The 25,051-nt window shown below is 43.5% G+C and overlaps 1 protein-coding gene across 1 annotated transcript in view; it reads right to left on the reverse strand.

Annotated features, from left to right (window-relative positions):
• Positions 1-6,175: 6,175 nt before the first annotated feature.
• The window catches only part of lhpp (phospholysine phosphohistidine inorganic pyrophosphate phosphatase), a 40,228-nt gene continuing 21,352 nt past the window's right edge, over positions 6,176-25,051 (reverse strand). Inside the window, exon 7 of the mRNA XM_061707764.1 lies at positions 6,176-6,889. Coding sequence (XP_061563748.1) covers positions 6,793-6,889 — 97 coding nt within the window. The 3' untranslated portion in view covers positions 6,176-6,792. The remainder of the gene's footprint in view (positions 6,890-25,051) is intronic.

Raw genomic sequence — 25,051 nt, forward strand, 5'->3', positions numbered from 1 at the left:
GCTCGTAGATCCACATCACACTGGATGGCTCATCCGGGCGGCTGTACAGACACTGCAGAATTTGGTTGCTTTCCTCCTTCTCTGAGTTGGCAGGCTGAGGGGAGACCACTTTATATATGTTAAAGCAAGAGAAAACTTGTTTTTCATAATAGGTCTCCTTTAAGTGTCCCTGCTGGTAAAAGCCGGCCTAGGCGTTCTGCTTCATGTCTCCTTGAGCTTTTGGAGCATAACAACTACGCAGCTCAGCCATTTAGTAAGTCAAACAGAGGATGGGAGTGAGCATGAGTAAATTCTTTTGCTGGCTTACATTCTTGTAAGGTTTGGCAACCTGTCTGGGCAAACTTTCACAATGGGCAGGTTTTGGTGGTGAGAACTTCAACCTTACCACTAAGCTCCCGTTTCTTTTACACATTTTTGCTGATTTTTTGAAAATCGCACATTTTGAAGTTGTGACTTCTTCTTGTATTGTCACTTTTATTCAATCTGACAGAATTATTTCGCGACTGCTGGCAGAGAACATGCACAAACAAGCTAAGTCATTGTTGGTAATGGCTTTAATGCAACAATGCAGGACTGACCCAATTAAGTTGCAGGAAATGACAATCGCAGCAGTGGCAGTGGTTCCACTGATGGGCCTGTGTTTGTGTGCTGAAGCGGGGAGCGAGTGAGGGGAGGACGCCGGGCAGGGGTGGGAAGTCCGGTCCCCTTTCTTCTTTCTTGATTTTATTTTTTTTTTCTGACGGCGGGGTGGAGCGGAGGAGCCGAGCGACGGTTCACCCCGGAGACCTCCCTCCCTCCACGCTTCGGGAAACAAAAGGGGCTTTTTCTCTGAGGAGCACAGTGACGTGGGAGGCGGCTGCAAATGTGGGCCATGTGTCAGGGCTGTTGCTGCTCAGTTTGTCTGCTTCCCCCTTGCTTGGCTCTGGTGCGTCGTTTTTATGCCGTTGTCAGCTTTCTGATTCACTTTTCCGTTACGATTGCATGCCCCCCCCTTCTGTTTTTTTCACACATTTACACTCATTATGATGCTTGCCATTCTTTGACTGTGTTAAATGCCACTTACAGACCAGCTGAGTAATTTGAAAACTGCTCGATATGCTGTTGTCAAGGCTCAAATACCACACAAAGCACATCCGCTGGGACTTCAAATCGCCTGAAAGCTGAGTGCACACTCTTGTAGAGGATTATACCGTCGTCATAAGAGAATCTTGAGGTCACATTCACGCTGTGCACGCAGGCCCCTCGCATGGTGGAGACCTGGGTAAATGGGCAAACTGGGCCCTCGCTGAGCGTGCTGTGCAGCAGGCCGGCACGCCGAGGGCCCCCACCCTTTAATCAGCGGAGTGACAGAAGTGAAAGGAGGCTGTGTTCAGAGAGAAGATAGGCAAACAACAGGACGGGTTGCCCCCCCCACGCCCCCCCAACCTCATTCTCCGCTGGCAACAACACAACATGGTGGTGGTCACTGTCATTGGACGTTATGCACGGTCCTCTCTCCTCTAATGACGGCTCATCTCTCACTACGCGCTCTGCGCTGCAGATGACCCGTAGTGTCCAAGCAGTTGTTCCTGGGATGCTATTGTTTGTGTGTACACACGTGCAAAGTAAGTTTAATCGTTCGTGACGAGAACTAAATAGCGGCCGTTACGGTTCTAGCTCGGGAGGTCAAATGTGGTGAAAGTGGAAAGCAATGTTTTAGCAATTGCAACCAATGTACCTATAAAACTAAAGCTGATTAAGACCAAAGATGGCTGCAGGATCTAAGGTGTGAGCACTCAATCCTTTTTCTTTTTTTTTTTTTTACTTTTGCAAAATAAAAAAAACACAAAAAAACCCGACACCCTCACAGGGAAAACCCTCATCAGACATGGTTATAAAATCGAAGGAGCCTGTGAGCCCTCAGACCGTTTAGGCTGCACGGTGACATATGACCACCACTTTGCCTGCAATATACATACGCGCATGCTGCAGAATGGCATCGTGGGGGCATGCTTTGTGTCTCGAAAGCCAAGCCTCAGAGGCTTTAGTGGGCAGTTGAGAAGGGGTCATGTCCCCTGGGGGGGGGGGGGGCTGTGACGACTGCGGCCACATTAGCGGAGTACAGACCGCTCTGTGTTTGAACCGAGACGCTTCTCAGATTGCTTGTTAAGACTGTAAGAGGAGGTGGGAGGGAAGGAGGAGGGAGGGGGTTCTGAGGTAAGGTTTGGGGCAGCACAGAGAGGGATGAAATTCATGCTTTGGCTCCAAACCTGATGACTTTTGAAGTTTAAAAGCCTTCCCGCACCGCTGGCACGGTTGCCTACGAGAAAAAGGAGGGCGACGAAATGTGTGGAAAGCATGTGGCTTGGCCTCGCCGCATTGGCCGGCGCTCGACACACACACACGGGTGGGAGGGAGGGAGGGACAAATGACTAGCTGCTGTAAAAACACGAACACGTTTCCACGGATAACGGTGCGTTTGGGGCTGCAGGTGTGCAGCCCCGTCTGGTCAGCTGACCCGCCATTTCCTGTCAAACAGGAAGAGCCAAATGAGCGACGATGAAAGTTCAAGGTAGCACACAGCTGGCAGTTGTTAAGGTGGGCGAATGCAGGTGTGTTATAAGGGCAGCAGTGTGTGCGCTGCGTAAGCGGAGCCAAAGTCAAACAGATGACACACAAACGTTTATGAATGTTGGCTCAGACGTACTCCGGCAGCGAGGGCAGAGAAACTGCAAGGATGCATGTTACGATCTCAGGGAAAGCCTCATTCCTGAAAAAGGGGACTTTTTTTGTTGTTTTAATACCATAATTGATCTAAAACACACACAAAAAAGTTAGTTGTACATTTCTTTTCTAAAAGAAAATCTTTAATTGTGTAAGTACCTTCAGGAAAATCAAGAGAAATTACATTTTTAAAAGTACAACTCATGAAAGGACAAATCTAAATAGTAAAGAGACAGGCTTAACTTGCTGCCTCATGGGAACCATTTTCCTGTTGTCATGGTTATTCGTCATCCATCTACCCATCTGCCCCTTCACCTGTTTATCTGGGTTTGGGTCACATGGAAAGTACTTTAAGCAGAGGACGGGATCTGGCTTCTTTCTTCTCTTTTTTTGTTTTTTTTTTCTATAAATTTATAGAAGAAAAAATATTTAGCTTTATTTAGATTTACCCCAGGTCTGTCCTGGACGTCTGAACTTCTCATCACATCTCTGATGTTCAGCCACTTTGCAGAGAAAACTCAATTTTAACCACTTGCATCCGCAATCTCGCTCTTTTGGTCCCACCACACACAGTTTGTGAAGTTAGGAACATAGATGCATCAGTCTCGTAGTGAGTCAGATCCGTTTCAGTGAGAATTGGATACTCAAGATTAGATATGTTAAAAAGAATTGCGGGTGTAAATCCGTTATAATGAACAGGACTCAGACCGGTGTAGGAAAAAAGCTCTCAGGAATCAGCAGAACATCTTAGGAGGATACGAAGAAAGACATCATGATCAGGTCCACTGCGACAGGCCGCCACGTCTGCGCTGCCACTCTAAATTAAATCTGGACTGGATTTTAAATGTTGAGCCGTGACCTCCACTCGGTCCCAGCGGCTCGGCATCCCTGAGGTGTCAATTATGTTAAATGAAAATGACGTCATCATCTTAATGCTCATGGAAGGAAGGGTGGAGAAACTCTCGTAGACAGTCGTAATCATGCAGGAGGGAAAAAAAAAGGGTTTAAAATCAGGTAAAATTATTGGGAGGGACAATGGCGAGAGAAAAGAACAGAACTGGAAAAATGATGAGTTCAAATTGTACTTTTTGTTTCCTTTTAGCGTTTAAAACATTGTAAAAATGAAGGCCAAATCCAGGATCCCAGAGACTCAGATGAGGCAACCAGCTGAATTTAAACAGAGTAGAAAAGCAAAAAACAATTTGATTTCTTTGGTCTGCGACTGTCGGTTACATAGTTATTTATTTGTAAATGGTAACGCCCTCTTAAAGCAGTGTCTCCCAACCTGGGGTCCGGCCCCCCCCTGGGGGGGCGCCAGAGATCTCTGGGGGGGCGCGAAACTTTGTCTGCTTTGAGGATATGCAGTTGTCAAAATTATATTTGCGCATGTTAAATAAATAAAAAATCATAATAACACACCTAATGGAATACTGTAATCCAAGTCTGTATAAACCCACTTAGAAATATATTTTGGTCATTTTAAAATAGTTTAAAAAAGTTATTTATCAGGATAAAAACTTAAAAACGTATTATTATATCATTATTCAACATTTAATCATACTACTACTCCGACAGGTTGTTAAAGGAAAAATGTTAAAAAATGCTCTCATATTAAAAGAGACATTTTTCAGAAATTATTTTATGTCCTTGCAATTATTTTTTGTGCGTATTTTATACATTGGTGACACAAAAGGAAGGTGAGAAAAACAAAGTACAGGGTAAACCAAAGAGAAATGTATAAAAAAAAAACATAATTAATGGTCATTCTTTCAATTAAAGGTTTGTAACGAATCACTTTACTCTATTGGTGCTAGTACGTACGTGTCTGGGGGCCCGGCTGGTCTTAGACACAAGTAGGGGGGGCTCCAAGGAAAAAAGGTTGAGGACCACTGGTTTAAAGTATAAGACGGTAAACAAACCAACACGGCCTTAGTCTGTTGCCAAATCTGAGGCTGTAATTGAGGTGTTCTAAAAGTGCCACAGTTTATGTGAAGAAACCACAGTTTTCACGGTGGAGAAGTTAAAAAACCTGAGAGCCGCCATCAAGTGCACTGCAGTGCACTTTTACGCACGTCAACGGCGAGGTTAACTGCAGTCAGATCTTGCAACTGCAAGCGACTTGTGATGTGAGAAAAAGTACAAAGGTCACAAACTGGCGAACAAATCACTTTCAACAGCCTCGACTGCTCAAAGATTTGACAGTCTGTCAATATGCCCCCTGGCAGCAGGGATCACACGCGTCCAGACGTGCCTCGTGGAAATGAGGTCATCACTTTTATCTGAACGGTAATCTTGCCCCACGCAGTCTGCGGCGACAGCGCAAGAATCAATGTGCTGCACGCCCGGGAGCGACGTGTCACCGTTTTTTACCTGCCGGGGCGGCCAGCGCTGGTAAACTGCTGCTAATTTGTAAAGCGTGTGAAGTTGGGCTGATGACCTCGGGCAGGACTGAGGCGTGGTTAACAAGCCAAGCCGCTCTGGGTCATGTGTGCGCCTCAGGCACTGAAAACTGTTTCCTCAATCCCACAGATAAATGCACATCCATAAACTAGGGGGGGTGGTGGGAGGGGAAAACCCAGCTAAAGCCAAGTAAATTCATTCGAGAGCAGTCAAATACATGTTTAATAGCTGCACACGGTGCCAACAGGCAGTAACATAATGAACAAAACACTGAGTCAAACAATGTGTAGGCTGTTAGAAAACCTGAGCACCAGCTGCTAGCACTTTGTCGTGAGCATTAATATTTATTTCCGAATCAGAAATAGGATTGGTAACCAGCTTAGACACAATTTCGTAACTCTGTGCAGCATTTCATTACCTCTAATTGCCCAATAACATACACGCTTGTGTGTCAGTTAATAGTGAAATGAACCAGAAAGCCCTCGATGAATCATTTGGCCGTGGGCTTTTGTTCTTGGTGAATGTATTTGGTACACCAGGACCTCGGAGGCGGCGATTGAGAATCGGTTTGTTTAACGCCCCACTTCCAAAGGCCTCGTCGATCCAGCTGGCACACCGAAACCCAATAAGCAAATGTTTTTTTATTTTGTTTTCTCTCATTTTATCCCACTTCAAAGTAGAGATGTGTGATGAATGGTTTTTGACAATGTTACCACGGCGGGACAATTCCCAGCAGAGGTGGCACGGAGTCAAGTAAATAAAAGATAAGCAGTCGTACATTCACGACTCTCCGCTGTGATGATGGAGGGCCCGCTTCATTTTTGTTTACAGAGAGCGAAACTAGAGCTCGAGCGCCCACATAATTCATCACAATTCGGCTGCGTTCTGCATTCACGTCTCTCCCAGAACAGCTCACTTCCCATTTCCAGAGAAACAAATGCGGCTCTGATATGAATTCCGGTTTCAACTGGAGCCGGGGCCCAACTTGCTCCGGTGCTTTGAGGCCTTCGGCTCTTTGGTGACAAATGTTTCATGCAAAATTCAGGAAGATATCACACATTTTCACACAAGCTAGTAAGGTAGATTTATTCATAACAATCAAAGTCAAACATTTACTTTGATATTAAAATAACACATCTACATTTGTGAGCAATAGTGCAAATGCAGTTTGACTGCAAAAGAAAACCTGCCCTCACGTTCAGCAGCCAGTCAAAGAATGGGAGCCTGTAACGTCAGCAGAGCGTCTGAACATACACAGCATTGCTTTCCACATCTAACTGTAAATCAGCAGCTGGGTGCAGGCACATTTGTGTCAGCTTGAGGTATCTTATCAACGCCAATCATGCTTTCGACAGATACACAACGCAGCTCTGAAGCATCCGCAACCGTTTCTCCCGCGGAGCTAAATTGTAGTTGTGGAAATTCTTAAGTGAGGTCAGTTTAACAATGTGAAGCAGCAGATATCTGGGTCTCTCCCGTGTTTGACAGAGTGGTGAGTTGTGATAGTTTATACAGGATACGCTGTATGTGGATAGTTTTGTTAATTCTTGTACTGTTTTGACATTTTAGTTGAATTACCTGGACGCGGAGCACCCCTTCCCCTTTTTTAAGCAGCTATATGTTAACACTACTGGGTGACTGCAGGTCACAGCGGGAGTGGAGGGTCCTCTGGGTGTGACGCCCCTGCGCTCACTGCTTCCTCTGGCTGAGGATCATGTCCACGCCCTGGGCCAGGTCGTCCACGGTGCCGTCGGCGGTCACAGTGGGGTGCTTCTCGTCACCGGGCCTGCAGGAAAACAAGCCGAGGCGTAAGAAGCAGGAACAAAATAGCAGTCACGTGACGGGTCTGTAAACAAGAAGGGAAAGTATTTTGATGCTATCAGCTACACTAAACAACACAGACAAGATAAAGTGGGGAAAAAGGCAGGAAATGATGGCTAAAGGAAAGTTGAACAGAACGGAGCAGAGTTACAGCACTGGTTGCATTAATAAGCTTTTGGGGGAAACTTTATTCTGTAAATAGGGTTTATAATCTCTCAGAATAATAAGTGATGAGGAGAAAATTAAGAATTTATGGTAATTTATTTGCTGAGTAGCTATCTCGACAATTAACGTTATCTGCACAGCCATTGGCCATTAGCCCATGCAGGGCAGTGCGTGTTTCCTGTCTTTATCAGCAGCTGTCACACAGCGCTCCGAGCTTCACTGCCACATCTGCACAGGACCAACTGGGGAATCTCACGAGAACAGTTCATCCAAAAATACCCAGTGCTAAAAATAAAAGCAATAAAATTATTTTCTAGTGGTTTTAACAAGGTGATGGGGCCCAGCTGAACGATACGATGAGAGGCAGCCACATGCTTGAAAAGCAAGAATAAGGAGAGGTAAAACTGTCTTTTAACACCACATAAGTATTGACTCATAATCTAAATAAGCCTTTTTTCTTTTTGCAACATCAAGTAGTACAAATCTACAAACCAACAGCTGTCCTTGGGCTTTTGTGGCAACATTCTGCTTTTTTTATTTCCTTTGTTCATTATGGCCACAAATGTCCACGTTGGTTTTGTTTGTCGTGTTGCAACTTTGCAAATGTAAGAGAGCCGTTGCGTGTTCTTTTTTAAGCCACATTTCCACTGAGTGGCAGAGCTCAGTTTGGGTTGGTACAGTTTGGAACAGGAAGTCATGATCTCGCTTGTGTTTCTGGTGCTAAGTAGGTCGGCCACATGACTCTAGTAATGCGACAGCGAGACATACCCATGCAGTAATAAGGGAGGACAATCAGAACATCGTATTTTCTTCTTGGCACCAAGAAGCTGATCTTTGATAATGGATTAGATTTGGATTAAATTTATATCGTGCTTTTCAAGACACTCAAAGCGCTCACAATGGTGCCTTTTATTCATTCATACTTGGTGGTGGTAAACTACATGTGTAGCCACAGCTGCCCTGGGGCAGGCTGACGGAAACGTGGCAGCCGACCCGCCGCCAACGGCCTCTCCGACCACCACCGGAACATTCATACACATTCACTCACCAGCCATGCCCTCACTGGAGGCGAGGAGGGTGACGTGTGTTGCCCAAGGACACAAAGACAGATGACTAGGAGAGCGGGATTCAAACTGCCAATCCTTGAATCACTGGATGACCTTCTGTACCACCCACACCACTGCTTCCCCTTTCTATTAGACATCCTTTGTTGACCTATCAACTAAATGCAGTTTTAATTTAAACAACCGAAGGTTGCCACAAAGCTATACAAAACCATACGTCTATTTTCATACAATTTATTACTTTTAATGATGGAAATGCTAATAATTGCATATCTAACTGTAAAAACCTACTGTACTGCTTGGTGGAAATGTGCAACAAGAGCACCTCCTTATTCTGTCAAAATGTAGCATTAAAGGAGCTTGAGGCAAGAATAAGAAATGAGACTCATTAGCGCCACGACGGCCGTCGGGGGTACTGCAGCCAACAGCGAAGCCGGCACGGGAGAACGCTCATGCAGCGTCATGTGACGTCACATCCGCAGGACAGCGCGGGAAATTCGGGCCCAGAATTGCAGCACATTTTGCAGCACACAGCCTGTTCAAGGCAACGGAGTGATACGGTAGAGGGCTCATTCGTTTTGATTTGGAACGCTTCATCTGACCTTATTACTAGAAAACTTAAAACGTATACGCATTTTTTTCATAAATCCTGCCTCAATCCTGCCTCAAGCTCCTTTAAAAGACAAAGGTTTTAAAATTCAAACAGAAGAGGCTTTCCTTTTTCTTAATTATACTGCCATGACTTAACATTTAACATACTAACTGAGGCATCTGGAGTATATGCATGACCTGACCATGGGGTGAATTTGCTGGGACATTCGCTCCTATGTGGGAATGGTTTTATAATCCTTCTGAAAATGATTAGCATTGGAAGTTCCTTCCAACATTTTTGCTGATATGTTTCCTCCTTGGCATTGTGTTAACACACTCCTAAATGCTCCAGACCAGTAGAACAAGAACATCTCATTTTATGGAGGTGGTTGTCTTGCTGAGGATCAATTAAACATTTGTGATCACATGGATGGACATGTTGGTAGTTTATTGATCCCAACAAGGAAATAGCCTTAGCAGCAACTTACTAAATCCTCAAAGAGGAAGCTCATACTTACTTTTTCCAAACACTTAACTTTTACAATACTAATATGGTGTGTGTCGTTGGTCACCTGAGGTTTTAAGGTGCCTAATTTTAAAACTAGTAAGGACCAAGTAACTCTTTTTGATGGTTTCGACAATTTGAAATGTCTTTATTTGCATTATGAACACTGGAAACATTGCTATACAGTACCATGTTGGGCATTGGTGTCCAGCGGAAAGCATTCCTTCCCAGCTTTATGGCGTTTCAGACATTCTCTGTGCTTCACTTCACTGGAAGGACCTGAAGGCTCATCTGAAATACCTAGTGTGAAACCAGGTTACACCTGCCACCCTGGTCCGTCAGATATATTCAACGCCTCCAGAGTCAGACGCAGTCCCACAACATGACAGAGCTTCCACAACGAGGGGAAATGTTTTCCTCACGAGCTCCAATTCGTTGCCTGTAAACAGCTTTCCCAAAACTCTAGTTTGGTTTCCATTATCCACAGAATGTTATCACAAAGAGATGACTACGTCGTTTGTCTATGACAGTTGTTACCTTTTGGCTTTTGCCCATGAAGCCTAACTTTCTCCATCTTACAGCGCCCCCTTCAACATGCCAGCGTTTAGAAAGAGTAAGACCTGACCAACCAACTTTCCCTTTCTGTGGGACCTGTCTTCCTCCTTAACCATTGCTGACCCCAGATGTCTTGCACGCTGTTATTTGTTTCGCAACTGGAACTAATTTTTGTAAACTTCTCTCACCGAGACTCTTCATGCCACATCCTGTAAGCATCTCAACAGTGTTCTGCATATGAAACAGGGATTCCATGTGGTCTGCTTGTTTGTCAGCGGGAGCGCAGAGTTACTGAATTACATTAATATTGATGACATGATCTGGATTTAGTTATAAAATACATTTTGATTACTGTGCTTACAGTTCGGAGGTGCTCAATAAGTACGAGCACAACTATATCTGTATTTCCAAATGACGATGGAGTCACAGTCAAGTGTGTAATATCAAACAACGTTGCTCTTCATATGAAGGTAGCATTTGCTGAAGGTCTAAGAAATTAAAAAAAATGTGACAGACACAGACCTGGATTTCTACATTGTGGGAAAGCTACAGAGCCGTAAGCTAAAAGTGCTCATCTACCCACTGACTGCTGCCTTTGTCTGGCTCAGGGCCTAGTGATGTATGCAGATATGGCTGTTTAATCAGCTGGTACGGGGAAATCTAATCCATTTGGCGTGGCACCAGGCCCAGGACGGCGTGCAGGACCTTTTTCCTCCCCATCACATCAAAAGCACGGACGCCCACTTCATTCATCCTCAGGACTCTCCAGGAGCCCTGCTCATTTCTGAAGGGGAGCCTACGGATACCCCTCCCTCGGCTGCCTTGACCGGGCTCTGTGTGCAGCCTCTGTTCCCCAGTCACGGGTTGGAGCTCCAGATGGGGACTCTTTGTCTGACCCTGGGTGTGCAGCACACACTACCATTAATCCTGCTTTCTGAGCGCTTGCAGAGGACCATGGCAAATATTTGTGAGCCGCCCAAGTGTAGCGAAAGAAAGAAGAGGCCTGGTTGGGGGGGGGTTGGTTGGTGTATAGACTACTGAAGCCACGTTGAATATGGGGAAGCAGTGCCATGTGTTTACGCATGTCTGTCAGCTGCCAGCGCTTGGGTTATGTGAGCTGGTCCACTAATGGTTGTGGTGTTATGTCTCCTGTGCGGAATTACTCCTGCACCCTTCTATGCCCGAGGACTGATTGAGTTCACACACGCACATGGAGGCATGAACACACAAGTAAGGTAGTCACATGGGTCTTATGTTTCACGCAATGAAGCAAACAGCATCAATCACATTGTCTCTTTTACCTGATGCTCTTTAAAACTCTCCCTTTGCCCCTGTCCTTTGGACATGAATGCATGCGCGTGTGTTCTTTTTGCTGCGTCCGTAGCGCTGCCATGAATAATGAACGAGTAACCAGGTCAATGTGACCATGCAAAATTCAGCACAATGCATCTACTGTTACCAGTGAGGTAATCTGCGGCTAGCTCCGTGTCCTTCAGGTCAATGCAATATCAATACACGTGAAGTGATAGTTTTGGTCCCCGAGCTTGACTGACAGTGCACAGCCTTCATGCGGGGATGAGGTCAACTATGAGGTAGGAGGTGGGAAGCAGCCAAGAATTTGGTTCAACACAGCTGCTACGGCACTGAAAGAGCAATATGCTTCATCACAGAGATAGTGATAGATCGCAAGGTTTGGCTTACGAGGGGGCAAAAGACTGGAAAGGCAGAAGTCTCAAGTCCTTGGCCAGTGGTGAATGAGCACAGCAGTTGACTGATTATAATCAAAAATATGCCAAACATTAACTGGTTGCAGATTCACACATTTTAGAATTTGGTCTTCAGGGAAATTTCAATATCTTTTGTTTTGTAGACTGTTGAGGTGATCTGAGAGTTCCAAAGTTTAACATCAAGAAGAATCCACTGCAAGAAATGCAATACAATACTCATAGCTATGTTGTCATTAGCATAAAGGTAGGACCCGGGTTGGTATTTGTTGAGTGAGCACTTTATACATATAACCAGACGTCTGTTGTATTCTGTCTCCAAACACCAACTCTGGAGATGGCTGTTCCAACTTTTTGTTGCCTCTACAGTTTCTTCTAGACAGCTGGAAGGGGAGGCTGACATGAGGGCTCAGTTGGCGGCAATGTGAACATCTTCCGGATTTGCGACTAAATCCTACACATTGGACCTCAGTTATTTTTTCACACCATAAAATTGATTAATTCAACGAAGCCATTTTCTTGCTACAAGATAAATGGAGCCAATTTGGTCCCAGTTCTCCCCTTCTGACAATCCTACGTAATTTTTTATTGATTTACAGATTGTCTTCTCACTTTTTTTATGGTGTGGAATGAATAAAAACACTAATCTTAGGCCCCGTTTACATGGAGCAAAAACATGGAGCTTCAGAACGTCACATTATGCAACAGAAACGTCACCGGCGTCATGTGTGCGACCTGTGTTTACAATTTGTTTGGCCACCGCCAATATTTTCTTGTATTTTACCTGTTTTATATTCTAAAGTCACACTTAAAAGTAACTCCACTTCTCTGTCACTACAAACGAAAGACTCTCGTTCCGTCTTGGAAGTAACTGGCAGTCCAGGCTGATTTATGGTTCCGCGTTACACCAACGCAGAGCCTACGGCGTAGGGTACGCGGCGACGCACACCGTACGTAGGCTACGCCGTCGATTTAACGCGGAACCATATTATTCAGGCTTCACACCATGGATGTATTAATAGAACGCTTTACACGTGTCATTTGTTGATGTTTTTTTTCCAGGACTCTGATTGGCTAGCATGACTTTACGCTTCTCGTTACACTGCCCCCTGCAGGTTTGGCTGCTCATAGCACCCCTTAACAGCATATTTATGCGGGTTCGTGTAAACGAAGAGATTTTGAAAACGATCTTGTATAAACGATGGAATTTTTCAAAACGTAGAGGGGGAATTATCCGTTTTTGTAAATACCCGGCTATGTGTAAACGGGGCCTTAAATTATAACTATCCAACATGGTGAATATTTAAGATCAGGAATCCTGGTAACACCATTACATGGAAGGCAACGATCCCCAATCAGAAAACAGAAATAAACTGTAATAATTTTCACAAATGACACGAAAGACCAACATCTGCAAAACATGAAATTTTTGACAAATTTCAGTCAACAATTCCCAACTGACATTATTCTCGTCCACGCAGCCAGCTTGTTCCACCTCTGTAATTTGCTGGGTTTTTTAACCCCCGTCATACTGAGGTAGGGGGACATAATGTTTTGTTCTGGCGCTTTTACGGACCTGGCTCACCTTGGGAGGTAGTAACGCGGCTAAAAAAATGTGTGCTATGAGAATTGGCAATGTATGGAAAAAACCGAGCTGAAGTTTTATCATTTTTCAGCACCGACTGATTAAAGCAATCAGTGACTACGTTTACATGCAGTCAAAATTTGGGTTATTGCTAATATTCCCGTTACTGAAACATATATACATATACATGGTAATTAATCATTCGGGATATCCCGATCAGACCAGCGACGCACGGAGAACGTGATGACGCAATTCCCGTCATTTCCGCTTTTTCTTCCTGTATCCAAATTCAAAACAAATGCTGCTTCACGCAACTTTTCGCTCACCTTCTTGTAAATCTTGCTATCCCGGTACTTTCTACCGTCTACAAATGCAGAAATGTTCATATCCTTCATTACATTTATGAAGTGATTAGTCTCCTCCTGGTCTTGTGTTTCTCCGTGTTTATAAGAACTTCCTGGACTCAAAAGACCAGGATTCCTTGCAAACAGAGCATGCGCAGAAAACAAATTCATGTTCCGTTTGATGGGGATATTTTGTTTGGCGTTTACATGACCAAATATTCGGGTTTTAAAAGGAGTAACCCAGGGCTCATATTCAGGTTTTTAAAAACCAGAATATGAGCAAATTCGGGTTATTCAAAGGGGTTATTACTGCATGTAAATGCAGTCAATGATGGGACACATTAAAGTTTTGTTGTAGCAACTATCTACAGAAATCAGAATGTCATAATGATTTGAGAATGCATACACTCCCTGCAGGGGATATCGAGTCCTTGTGGGATCACTGAGAATGCACAGCTGGAAAATAAGAAGGGGATCATCAGTGTGTTTTTCTTTTTTTTTTTTAAACACAGTCCCTGTGTGAAGGTCCCTGGTCATGCCATCTCTAAGAATTCATCCAAATACATTTGTTTTATTCTTTATTTATTGGGAATTTTGAAACAGAAATAGCCAATTGTGGTTATTTTAACTTCACCATCGTCCGCCAACTTTGATTACACTCAAGCAGCATTTGAGTTTGAGATATTTTCCTCGGTTACCCGCGTTCCCAGACTTTGCTTTGAAAAATCTTTTTTTACGGTATTCTTTAGTGCATGGCGTGTCATCTTGGTCACACACAGCATTTTGAAAATCTGTCAGGATTTTGAAAATCTGTCAGGATTTTGAAAATCTTTTAGTGTGGGCTAAACTTAAATAATAATAACTAAAAAAAAACAAAAAACTACCAGTACTTGCATGCACCCTGTTCAGGGTAATTCGTCCATATTTCTCTTGTAGTTACAAACCCTGCACATATACGAGGTGTTTTTGGATAATTTTGGATAATCTTTTGATTCTAGCAGGGATTCTCTCACTATACAATCATATAACTTATGATGTCAACACCACTCCCTGTGCTTTAAAAGCAGGTACATAAACCTCTAACCTTACTGCAGATTACACATCTGTACAAGCTGAACTCAACGAGGATATCCAGCAAATACTCAGTAGTGTCTCAGTGTCATGGGTTGCAACATAAAACACGACACTTGCCCCCATAAAACATGGAGACACTACTTTGTGAATGCCTAGTGCTTCCATGAAATGAAAGTGGATACACATGACTCGTAAAACTGACTACACTTCAGCGTGAAAGTCAGCTGTGCATCAGAGATGAGGTATGACAAAAGAATAAAGGGATATGTTTATATACATGTTTAGCATTATGATGCAAGATCAACTTCATCGCTGTTGTGTTCAGTTATATCGTCATGGCAACAGAGCACAGGGTAAAAGGCATATCAACCTTCCCTTCGGTTAATGCTTAACACACAGGACCGTACATACGCAAAGACACACGTGTGCACAGAGGGAAGCAAAACTGTCATGCATTGTGTGCCTGATTTCGATTTATACTTCCCCTTTAACCTCTTCACCTTTTTGCTGAGTAGACCCTTTGAAGCAGATAAGGCATGCATGAGGGCTGAAATGAAAATTGAAACTTCAGTCAACAGTGCATGACACTGTGCGGCGTTTTGGCATGGAGGCAGTAAAATGCAGAGCAAATTTGTGGAAAGAAACCGTTTGCTTTCTTCCGGCCTAAGTACATGGGGATAAGTCGTTTTCTTTGGATCAGTGAGCACATACTTGAGCTTCACTTCAGTTAAAGAAAGGTGCAAAGAGGACGATATCATGTGGCACACGGGACTGCCAGGGAAGATGAGCCTTTGATAATGACCTTGTTATTATTTCCATGTCTTTGATCGTATCACAGCACTCTGAACTATAACACTCTATCAACCATACAAGCTGTTTGCCTCGACAGTTATCTATGATCAATATAAACATGTAAGGAATTATAAGGACCAGTCCAGAGTTAAAATCACCCTTTGGTCCCTAACAAAACTTTCCACTCCTTACCGTCTGACAATAGATCTTTGGTTGTATTTGACCAGCAGGTCTTGGTCAGGTGTAGGATCTAAAAACTTCCTGGTTGGGTTGAGGTAACCAAAATACTTTTGAGTGTAGACGTGAAAGTAAATAAAGGGTTTACTGTGTTAGCAAGCTTTATTTTATAGGTGATGTGGGTGGCATGTCCGTATGGACCTTTTTACATGGCTGCTGGAGATTTTTTTTAAATTTTTTTTAAACACAACCAAAAGTCTGTTACAAAGCTTTCACATATAATTATGTGTTTTAATACTTCTGCAGAGGACGACCGTTTATAACACTGGGGAAACAAAGCTTCTCAAATCCTTTTCAGATCCAAATCACCACACTGTTTAGGTGGTTTTCATCAAATTTGTCTTGTGAGTCATTAAATACAGCTTCTACTTCTAAGTGACCACTGAAATGGCAGTTATGCTTCTCTCCCTACTCGTTTATGTGGGAACCTGGTCTTGCTTACCCCAAAAATAACTTCCTGGAAGCATTTTTTAGGATGGCTACAGATTGGTGAGACGTACCTCTACAAAGAGTCTGCATGAGTGTCGACATCCTACTGTAAACCCACCATGAAAATGACTTAAGCTCTTAACTAAGCAAGAATATGGTTCCAATTTGACTGAAATTTGTTAGCAATGAAGGCCAGGCAGTCAGCGTCAACTTTGAAGAAGTCACTAGGAACAAACTCTAAAAAGGGGGAAGCTCATTTTAATCAAAATGTCATGGGCTTGGGTTGAAGCAAGAGTCCACGTTGGAGCAAAGTGCGCTTGAAGCTGCCACAACAAATACAAAACATGGTCAAAAGGAGGAACAGAAGTTAAGAAGTAGAAGCTTCCCAACAGGGTCTCAGTCCAGACAAACGCAAGTAGACACCTGAGCTATCGTTATTCCTCTGATGTTATTTCCCCTGCGCTGCATAAACTAGGGGCCAATCCCAATGTTCACCCTACTTTCTACCACTAGCCCTAAAAATGAGTAGGGCCCTTGTAATCTTCCCTAGGGATTGGGACACCACTTGCTACGTCACTGCGTGGTTTACGTTCGGGTACGTAAGCAACTGCGTAGTTACGTTTGCACATACGTCACACCATATCAGGAAGCCGAGAGCCAAAAGCAAGTTTTAATTTCCGCTGTAGCGCTGTTAATATGCCACTTTATTAAGTTTTAATATTTTTTCAGGCGTAAAAGTAACCGTTAAGATCTCCAACCTGGGCTCAGTTTATCCAAATAACGCCTGTTAAGAAATTTGTTCCGATGTTTTCGAGGGATGAGAAGAGCCGCCGGCTCGGGAACTGATTTATGGTTCCGCGTTAAATCGACGCAGAGCCTACGGCGTAACCTACGCCGTAGGCTCTGCGTTGGTGTAACGCGCAACCATAAATCCGCCTTTATTCTGGCGAGATCTGAAAAACGAGCAAGCGAGTGATTATATACATTCACTGAGTGAATATTATGAAAGTAAAATATATATTTCTCGCTAGAAATGTAATCAAAACGCATTTTTATGCAGAAACTAACTCAAAATATTGATTTTATTCACTAAAAATTTGAAATGTCCGCCATGTTTTTTTGTTTGATTCAGTCTGCAAATGATGACGAAAAGCATTCTGGGAAATTTTTCTGGCCCTTGGTCGCGAAGTCAATATCTGAAACCCTCGCTCTGAAGGGCCAGATTTATACACACTACCCCTCGTTATGCACACTACCCCTAGATGCAAAGAGGAATTGGGACACCACTACCCTCACGGGAACGCGCAAAATTTAGGGGTAGGGCTGAAAAGTAGAGCTTGGGGGGGGATTGGGACTGGCCCTAGAACTACATCATTGACAGCTAGTGGAGACACACATTCACTGAAAAGGAGAAGCAGAAGAAGAAAAAAAAAGGCAGCCTGTGGTGAATGTGGTATCAGACAGCACAATAAAGCAAACTATACAACCGTAACCCCAAGGGGAACATGACTTGATGATATCTGGAGCCTTTATGTTCACCCAAGCCTTGTGGGTGACATAAGATGCTTAACACAAGACAAAGGATCCTCCCCACGCCCCGGGGCTGCGGGAACAAGGTGTGCAGTTGCGTGTGTCGGTGACGCTGCAAAAGCCTCGGCCCCTCAGGGTGAGAATGTGATCGCAGTTTGACTGGCTGGGTATAAATAAAAAAGGTCAGAAGAACCACAGTTTGGGTATCACGATCCTAAAAAAGAAGCAAAAAAAACCAACTACCTAACCAGGTAGAGCTTCACTTTTCCTCTGCTTTTCCTCTCTTTATCTGATATTAACCAGACAAAGATAAGCCCTCTTGAAATAATGCAGCTGCAGGCGCTTATGAAAAACAGCTCAACTGAAAAAAGGGGAAACCACCATGTTATACGATTGTTATGGCAACAGCAGTGACAGATACTAACTTGAAGCCCTCACACTCAGTGCAGTTTGTGGCCATGCAGCAGCTTTTATCATTTTACTGTGTCAAGGCGTAGAATGTTAATACATAATCAGCAAACAGCTGCACCATGATTTTCACACTCTACACACATTAACCGTTCTTTGCAAATGAGGTGCACACAAAGGGGAATCCCTGGTTGGTCCATGAAGAGCCCCCACCCTGTAGCTGTATGAAAACCTCTCCTGAATACAAGTAGTGTGTGTGTGTGTGTGTGTGTGTGTGTGTGTGTGTGTGTGTGTGTGTGTGTGTGTGTGTGTGTGTGTGTGTGTGTGTGTGTGTGTGTGTGTGTGAGAAAGAGACTCAGAGAGCTGTCAAAACCACCCACTGGAAACTTTCTGCTCTTCCCAACCACAAACACATCCGAGGCTAAACAGATAGGACCATTCGGCTTCCCCTTCTTCCAGAGTTAAAAGTGTTAATCTCAATAAAATGTATTTACAGAGACTAAACTTTCTTTTATGTATTTAATCAAATTATAAAAAAAAAAAAAAAAAGTAAACTTCCCTTTGCCATTTCCCAATCGAAAATGTTGTGCGCAAATGCAGAGATTCATGTGACCCATATCCAACCACACTCCTCATCAGCATGTTATTTTTAAGCGCCGCTGCTTATGACTTACTACACACTCATCTGTCATGGGGTATCCCGACACATTTAAGCATTATGACACAAACCATTAGGAAAAAAGATGGTTTCAGCCAGAGGACAAAGTCCGCTCAGACAAGCAGCTTGTCAACTGGTAACTGCTGATGGAGCTGCTTCCTCATCGACACTGCTAAGGGTCTGTGTTCATGTATCTCAGAGGGAGTGCCTTGTTACAGCCTGCCATCTGTAGACTTCAGCTCGGTGTGATTCTCTCTCACTCTTACTCATTTTCTTCAATCTCTCTCTCTCTCTCCCTCTCTCGTGTGTGGAAAAGTACTGTCGAGTAGCCCAGTGGCTCCTTTGTCTTGCTGTGAGAGTCTGTAGTCTCAGAGTGAAAAAAAGAAGCGCAGGTTAATTATTAATGTTGCATTGAATTATAACGCTCAGCAGTGTTTAGAGGAGCCGGCAGGGAGGGGAAACTGTCACTGCAGGGTGGGTGAGGGATAGTAGGTTGGTCACGGACTCTCGGCAACTTTTTGGCTGCTGCTGCCTCATCCAACTATGCTGTAGAGCCCGTCACTCAGTATGTTCTGATCACATATCAATACTGTAGAACCCGTCACTCAGTATGTTCTGATCACATATCAATACTGTAGAACCCGTCACTCAGTATGTTCTGATCACATATCAATACTGTAGAACCTGTCACTCAGTATGTTCTGATCACATATCAATACTGAAGAACCTGTCACTCAGTATGTTCTGATCACATATCAATACTGTAGAACCCGTCACTCAGTATGTTCTGATCACATATCAATAGAGAAGACCTAAACCTCAGCTAACGATAGATAATTGCATTGTTGTATCTTTTTCACCTTAAGGCTTTTACAAAGATTATAGCTATATAGTCTTTAAAACCCACATGTTTATAAAAACATATCGTAAAGAGTTTATATTACTTATGTGATAAGTCATTTATGTTTGTAGTAAATATGTGTAATGGCTGGGCAGCACGGTGGCTGAGTGGCTAGCGCTTCTGCCTCACAGCAGGAAGGTTCCTGGCTCGATTCCCAGGCCCAGCGGGAGGTTTCCTGTGTGAAGTTTGCATGTTCCTTCGTGCTCCTTCTCTGGTTACTCCAACTTCCTCCCACTGGCCTGAAGCATGTATGTTAGGGTTGAGTGATGATTCCAAAGTGAATCTAGGGGGGCTTTCACACCCGTGGCCCGTTTGTTTTGTTCCGATTCAGGGGCTAAATCGATACAGTTGTTTCGTTTCTCGTTTGTGGGGTTTGTGTTCACAAGGCAAACGTTTGTAGCGGTTCAAAGCTGATAACAAATGCCATGCGCGAACCAACTGTTCTCTCATTGGTCAGAAATGAACGCGGAAGGAGTTTCCTCTTCCGTACCCCGGGAAAAACAACAAGCCCCTTTCACAGAGAGGGCGTAAAGCGCAGACCGCCGCCGGCTTTCCCGTTCATTTATGTGCTGCCGGCGCAAGAGTACACCGCTCTGCCGCCGAGCTCGGCGGCGGGTGAGACGGCGCCTGCCGCAGGGTTTGCGCTGCGCAAATTGAATTGAACATTTTTTAAATTTCACTGTGGCGCGCTGTGACAACATCTCGGCACGGAGAGAAGGTGGTGGAGGCTGCGCCGACTCTTCTCCTTGCACCGTGGTAGCACATACACATGAATGGAGTTGCGTCGGTTACTGTGTCGATTACCGTATTTTCCGCATTATAAGGCGCACCTTCAATGAATGACGTATTTTAAAACTGTTTCCATATATAAGGCGCACCGCATTATAAGGCGCACTAAATATATGGTAAAATACCGTACTATAGTGGCTGGGGTTGAGTTACGTATCTACCTGATGGAGCTGCGCTACAGGAAATGCTACAAAATCCTACAGCAAATGCAAAAAAAAAAAAACAAGAAAAAAAAGTACCGTATGTCAAACTTTATTAACAAAATAAAAACCAGCTTTGCTCCGTCTCGTCAAAGTCGCCATTATGCGAGTCAGCGTCGCTGCTGTTGTCTTGAACGTCTGTGACGATTCCTGACGTTTTTAGCGCCATTACTTTGGCGACACCAACTACAGTAGCTACAATCCCCCTGACTACAGTAACAGAAATGACCGTAATGATCATATATAAGGCGCACTGCATTATAAGGCGCACTGCCGGTTTTTGAGAAAATTAAAGGCTTTTAGGTGCGCCTTATAGTGCAGAAAATACGGTATGTTCTCACTACAAACGAACCGCTCCAGGTCTGGAATGGAAGCGAGCCGAGACCACCTCCCCTAGGAGATCTCGGCTCGCTTGTTTTGTGCCGCATCCGAGCGCGATTGCTGTGTTCACATGCCTGCTGTGCTGTTGCCGTCCCTGACCCACCAGTCTGGCCCTCGGCAGGAGGGTCCCCCCTTACGAGCCTGGTCCTGCTCAAGGTTTCTTCCCTCCTAAAGGGGAGTTTTTCCTTGCCACTGTTTGGCTTAAGGTTTTTCTCCCACTAAGGGAGTTTTTACCTGCCATTGTTTATGTAATAACTGCTTGGGGGTCATGTTCTGGGTATGGGTCTCTGGAAAGCGTCTAGAGACAACTCTGTTGTATTAGACGCTATATAAATAAAATTGAATTGAATTGAATTGAAACATGTACCAAATGATCCGATCTTTAGGGGGAAACGTTCCCAGTTCCGGAACAACTGCTCCAAACAGGACAGGTGTGAAAGCACCCTAGGATAGTGTGTGACGGTGTATGCTTGCCCTGCGAAGGACAGGTGACCTGCCCAGGGTGTAGCCCTGTCTTTTGCCTGTAATGAGCTGGGACAGGCTCCAACAGACCCCCAGGACCCCGTACAGGATTAGGCAGGTATAAAAAAAAAATATGAATGAATAATGTCCTTGTGCACTTGCGCTTACTATTTTGACAACATTAGGACTCTCACGCTAACAATTCTGTCATTGCAAAGTACACTGCTGGTACCCAGATCTTGCACTCAAAACAGTAAGAAAATTGCATGTGAAACAGTGTACACCTCGCACGCTCAATGGTCCGCATCTTGTTGACGTGTCGGAAGTTGTGGGACAGTCATTTGCTGTGTTGTTTTTTTTTGGTTAAAATGATGACATTGGTCTGTCTAACAGGTAGCATGCAATGAGAGGGTAGCTGTAATCTCACAGAAACACACATACAACACTGGATTCATTTTGTTTTTCATATGCTGCAGACAAAGGGTCAAATCTTGGCGTTACCATGGCAATGCATTGTTGAACTTTTTCAACAGCCAAAAGGATATTAAACAAACCAATTATCTGGAGTTCATCGTGAATGTCGAACGATAAATCAATGAAGTAATAAGGAGATGCGCACAACGGGCCACAATAGCCTACAACAGGCAACTCCTTTTTTTACTCAGCTTCACCTACATTCTTTGTTATTGTTTGTGTTCTGAAAAAGTAATTAGTCGAACAGCTAGCATAGCTCATTTCCTTCCTTGGTCCATTTTCAAATAAACAGTGTTTTGGACATGGTTGTACCTCAGTTCTCATGCGATTGTTGTTGATTAAATGCGGTTTCAGAGACCAGCAGGGGGAATGTCAGCTCAGATAGTATGTTACCCGCACTATCAATCATGTAATGTGAAGAGTAAAATGACTTCAAGACCTCTTGTTGCAAAATGCCAAGTCATGGTATCTGAACAGATCAAGGATCTGCTGACTCTGAAAATCAGAGTTTGAAACCTACCTAAGTGAACATTATGGTTTAGCATGCACCATATAGATTGTTTTTATTTTAATGATTTCAGACATTTGGAGTAATTGATAATCATGCTTTCATAAATAAAAAGATTGTGCAATTCTTAGAATCCCTATGCACCCGAAGGATTTACTCATGTAACTCTGGCAGTGCAAATGCTGCATGCAGCCCAGAAAGAAATCCAATCAAACAAGCTTTTATTCGTTTTCTATTAAAAAAAACAACATACAAAAACACAACAAAAACAGGGAAATCCAGCAGTGGAAATAGAAATGTTATGCTTTTTTTTCTTTTTTGCCATGCAAATATCCTGCCAAGACCCAGCTACTGACAGACAAAGGAGCTGCATAGAGCTGAGAGGGTGGCACACATTTATTATGATACATAATGTAATCAACATGCTTGCAGTTCCTGATTTTTAATCTTATCTCAACACTTTATGCACACTAGAGTTAGTTGTTGAATAGCATTTGCAAAAAAAAACTAATAATGTACTGGCCCTGGTTCCACAGTTACAGTTAAATGGTTAATCAATTTAATTGCAACAGAACAAAGAAAACCAACGGGTCAAAATGCTCAATTGTTTTCATTTTCCAGCGGGGATCTGAACACAAATGAGTCCCTATGGATTATGCTTCAATTCAAAAAGCCACATTGTGCACTAAATACGACACTGGATTAGTGTGAAGAAGGGAGTGCAACAGAGCGGAGGCAAACAGAGCTAAATGACACATTTAGAAAGAGTGCAGCTGTTGAAGTAACAAAACTTCGACCAGTTCGCAGTCTCAGCGGAGACGAGTGCACTGAGATAACTCCACTTCCTTCCCACACAGACATAACGAATGTGCTAATGCTGGCTAAGAGTACAGGGTGTGGGACTGCGCTGTGGGCTTACACAAAAAAAAATGCCTGCACACTTGCCTGTAGATTTAAAGGCCTTGCAAAAACAAACAAACAAAAAGGAGCAAAAGTGTGACTCAGACCGAACCTGCTGAGGCATGACCGCACGTTAAATCCAGCCCAGTCACATGCGAGAGAATATAAGGCATCAGTGTGAAACACTCACAAGAGGTAAAAAAATACAGTCATGCAAACAATCACTCTCTCAGTCATCATGCATGCACACATTCATGCACTTGAAGCTGTGCATGCTATCATAGCTATCGACACTGCAGGACACTAGCGGAGGACTGTAAGACAAGCTAGGCTGAAACACAGTATGCACCCGAGATCCAACCCAGGGGCCGTTCTGAGCCTGCAAAGAAGATTAAGCTGCAAACACAGTCTCGCACACAAGACACGGCCACCCTGCAGAGGTTTAGTGTCACAGATCTACAAAAAGGACAAAGCCCATCTGTAATCACTGCTGCCTCGTGTCCTGTCCAATGTCTACTCTATTCACTAGAGTGGTGATCTGGTAAGTTGTTTATGCCAGATGAGAAGAGCATCAGCTTTCTCCAGACACGCATAACTATTCTAAAGTCCTTTATTCATTAAATCATTCGGTCCTTATATACACCCGATGAAAAAAGAGATTCATTACGTGCTCTAAATTATAAACATTCTAACACCAACACATACAGACAGAACAAAAATGTTATGAGATGTTAAAAATAGTAGTAATTCACCAAACTGGTGAAATATGGCATGCATGCAAAATTTTTTATAAAAGTATTACCAATCTGTATATTTTTTTTTGGAAAGAAAAAAAAAAACACAGACCTTGAAGCATATAACTCTTTTATTGCCGAAATAATGCAGATGCATTTAATTGGCAGTCTTGCAAACTGAGATTACAAGTAAGTCGAGGTTAGAGGCTTTTTGGCTGCCTCAGAAGTTGCTTAGTAATTAAACTACCCTAAAAATCCCATTTTAATAGGATGATCACAGGGTGATAACAGACATCCGTGCACTCTGAGAAAGCCTCTCACTCCAGCATTTGATTTCCTCATAAACAATTTTCCAATGTCTTCTCTTTTTTTTCCTGCATAAAGACCAGTGGAAATCAGCTCCCACCAACCTTGAGTTACGAGACACTCAACAGGCTAATAAAAGAAGGAATCCTGCCCATACTAGACCTCCGCAAATAATTTCTCTGCACTTGACCTGAACCTGTCAGATGCGAAACATAAACAGTTTATTCTAGGTTTGTTTAAGATTTTTAAAAATCTCAGTGTCCTGTTTCACAAGATCTGTACTACTAAAAAGAGCAGCCCCGTCTATAAAAGTAAGGAATAGGTCGTATTGCAGGAATTCCCTGTGGCATCGAGCCACATCCTTTCCGCCGTGCCTTCACATCCATCTCAGAGCTGCTGGCTTTGATGACTCCGATTAGAAGAATAACAGTTATGCTGATAAATATTTGCATACTGAACATCGGTGGGAACTGTGTGTTCTAGCCGATGTTATCCATTCACCGTAGCTGCACACGTGCAGATGCCTGGGTCTTTGTATAGGTATAACAGCTTCATTGATAAGGTGCGTGTTAACCTCTGTACTTTATACCTTTAGAACAGCATTCATGAATAAAAAAAAAATCAAATAATAATAAAAAAAAAAGAGCAGGGTTTTGTTAATATATTACACACAACACAATAGCGTTCAATCTCATTAAAGAGTTTGTTCTGTTTCTTTGAGCTTGGCTTGTATGAGTTACTATACATAGTCACTGTAATGTGATCAGCAGAGTGGAGTACCGACATGAAAGCCAGGCAGTTAACTGCTGTG

This window comes from Cololabis saira, chromosome 19, assembly GCF_033807715.1.
Source record: "Cololabis saira isolate AMF1-May2022 chromosome 19, fColSai1.1, whole genome shotgun sequence".
Taxonomy (NCBI): domain Eukaryota; kingdom Metazoa; phylum Chordata; class Actinopteri; order Beloniformes; family Belonidae; genus Cololabis; species Cololabis saira.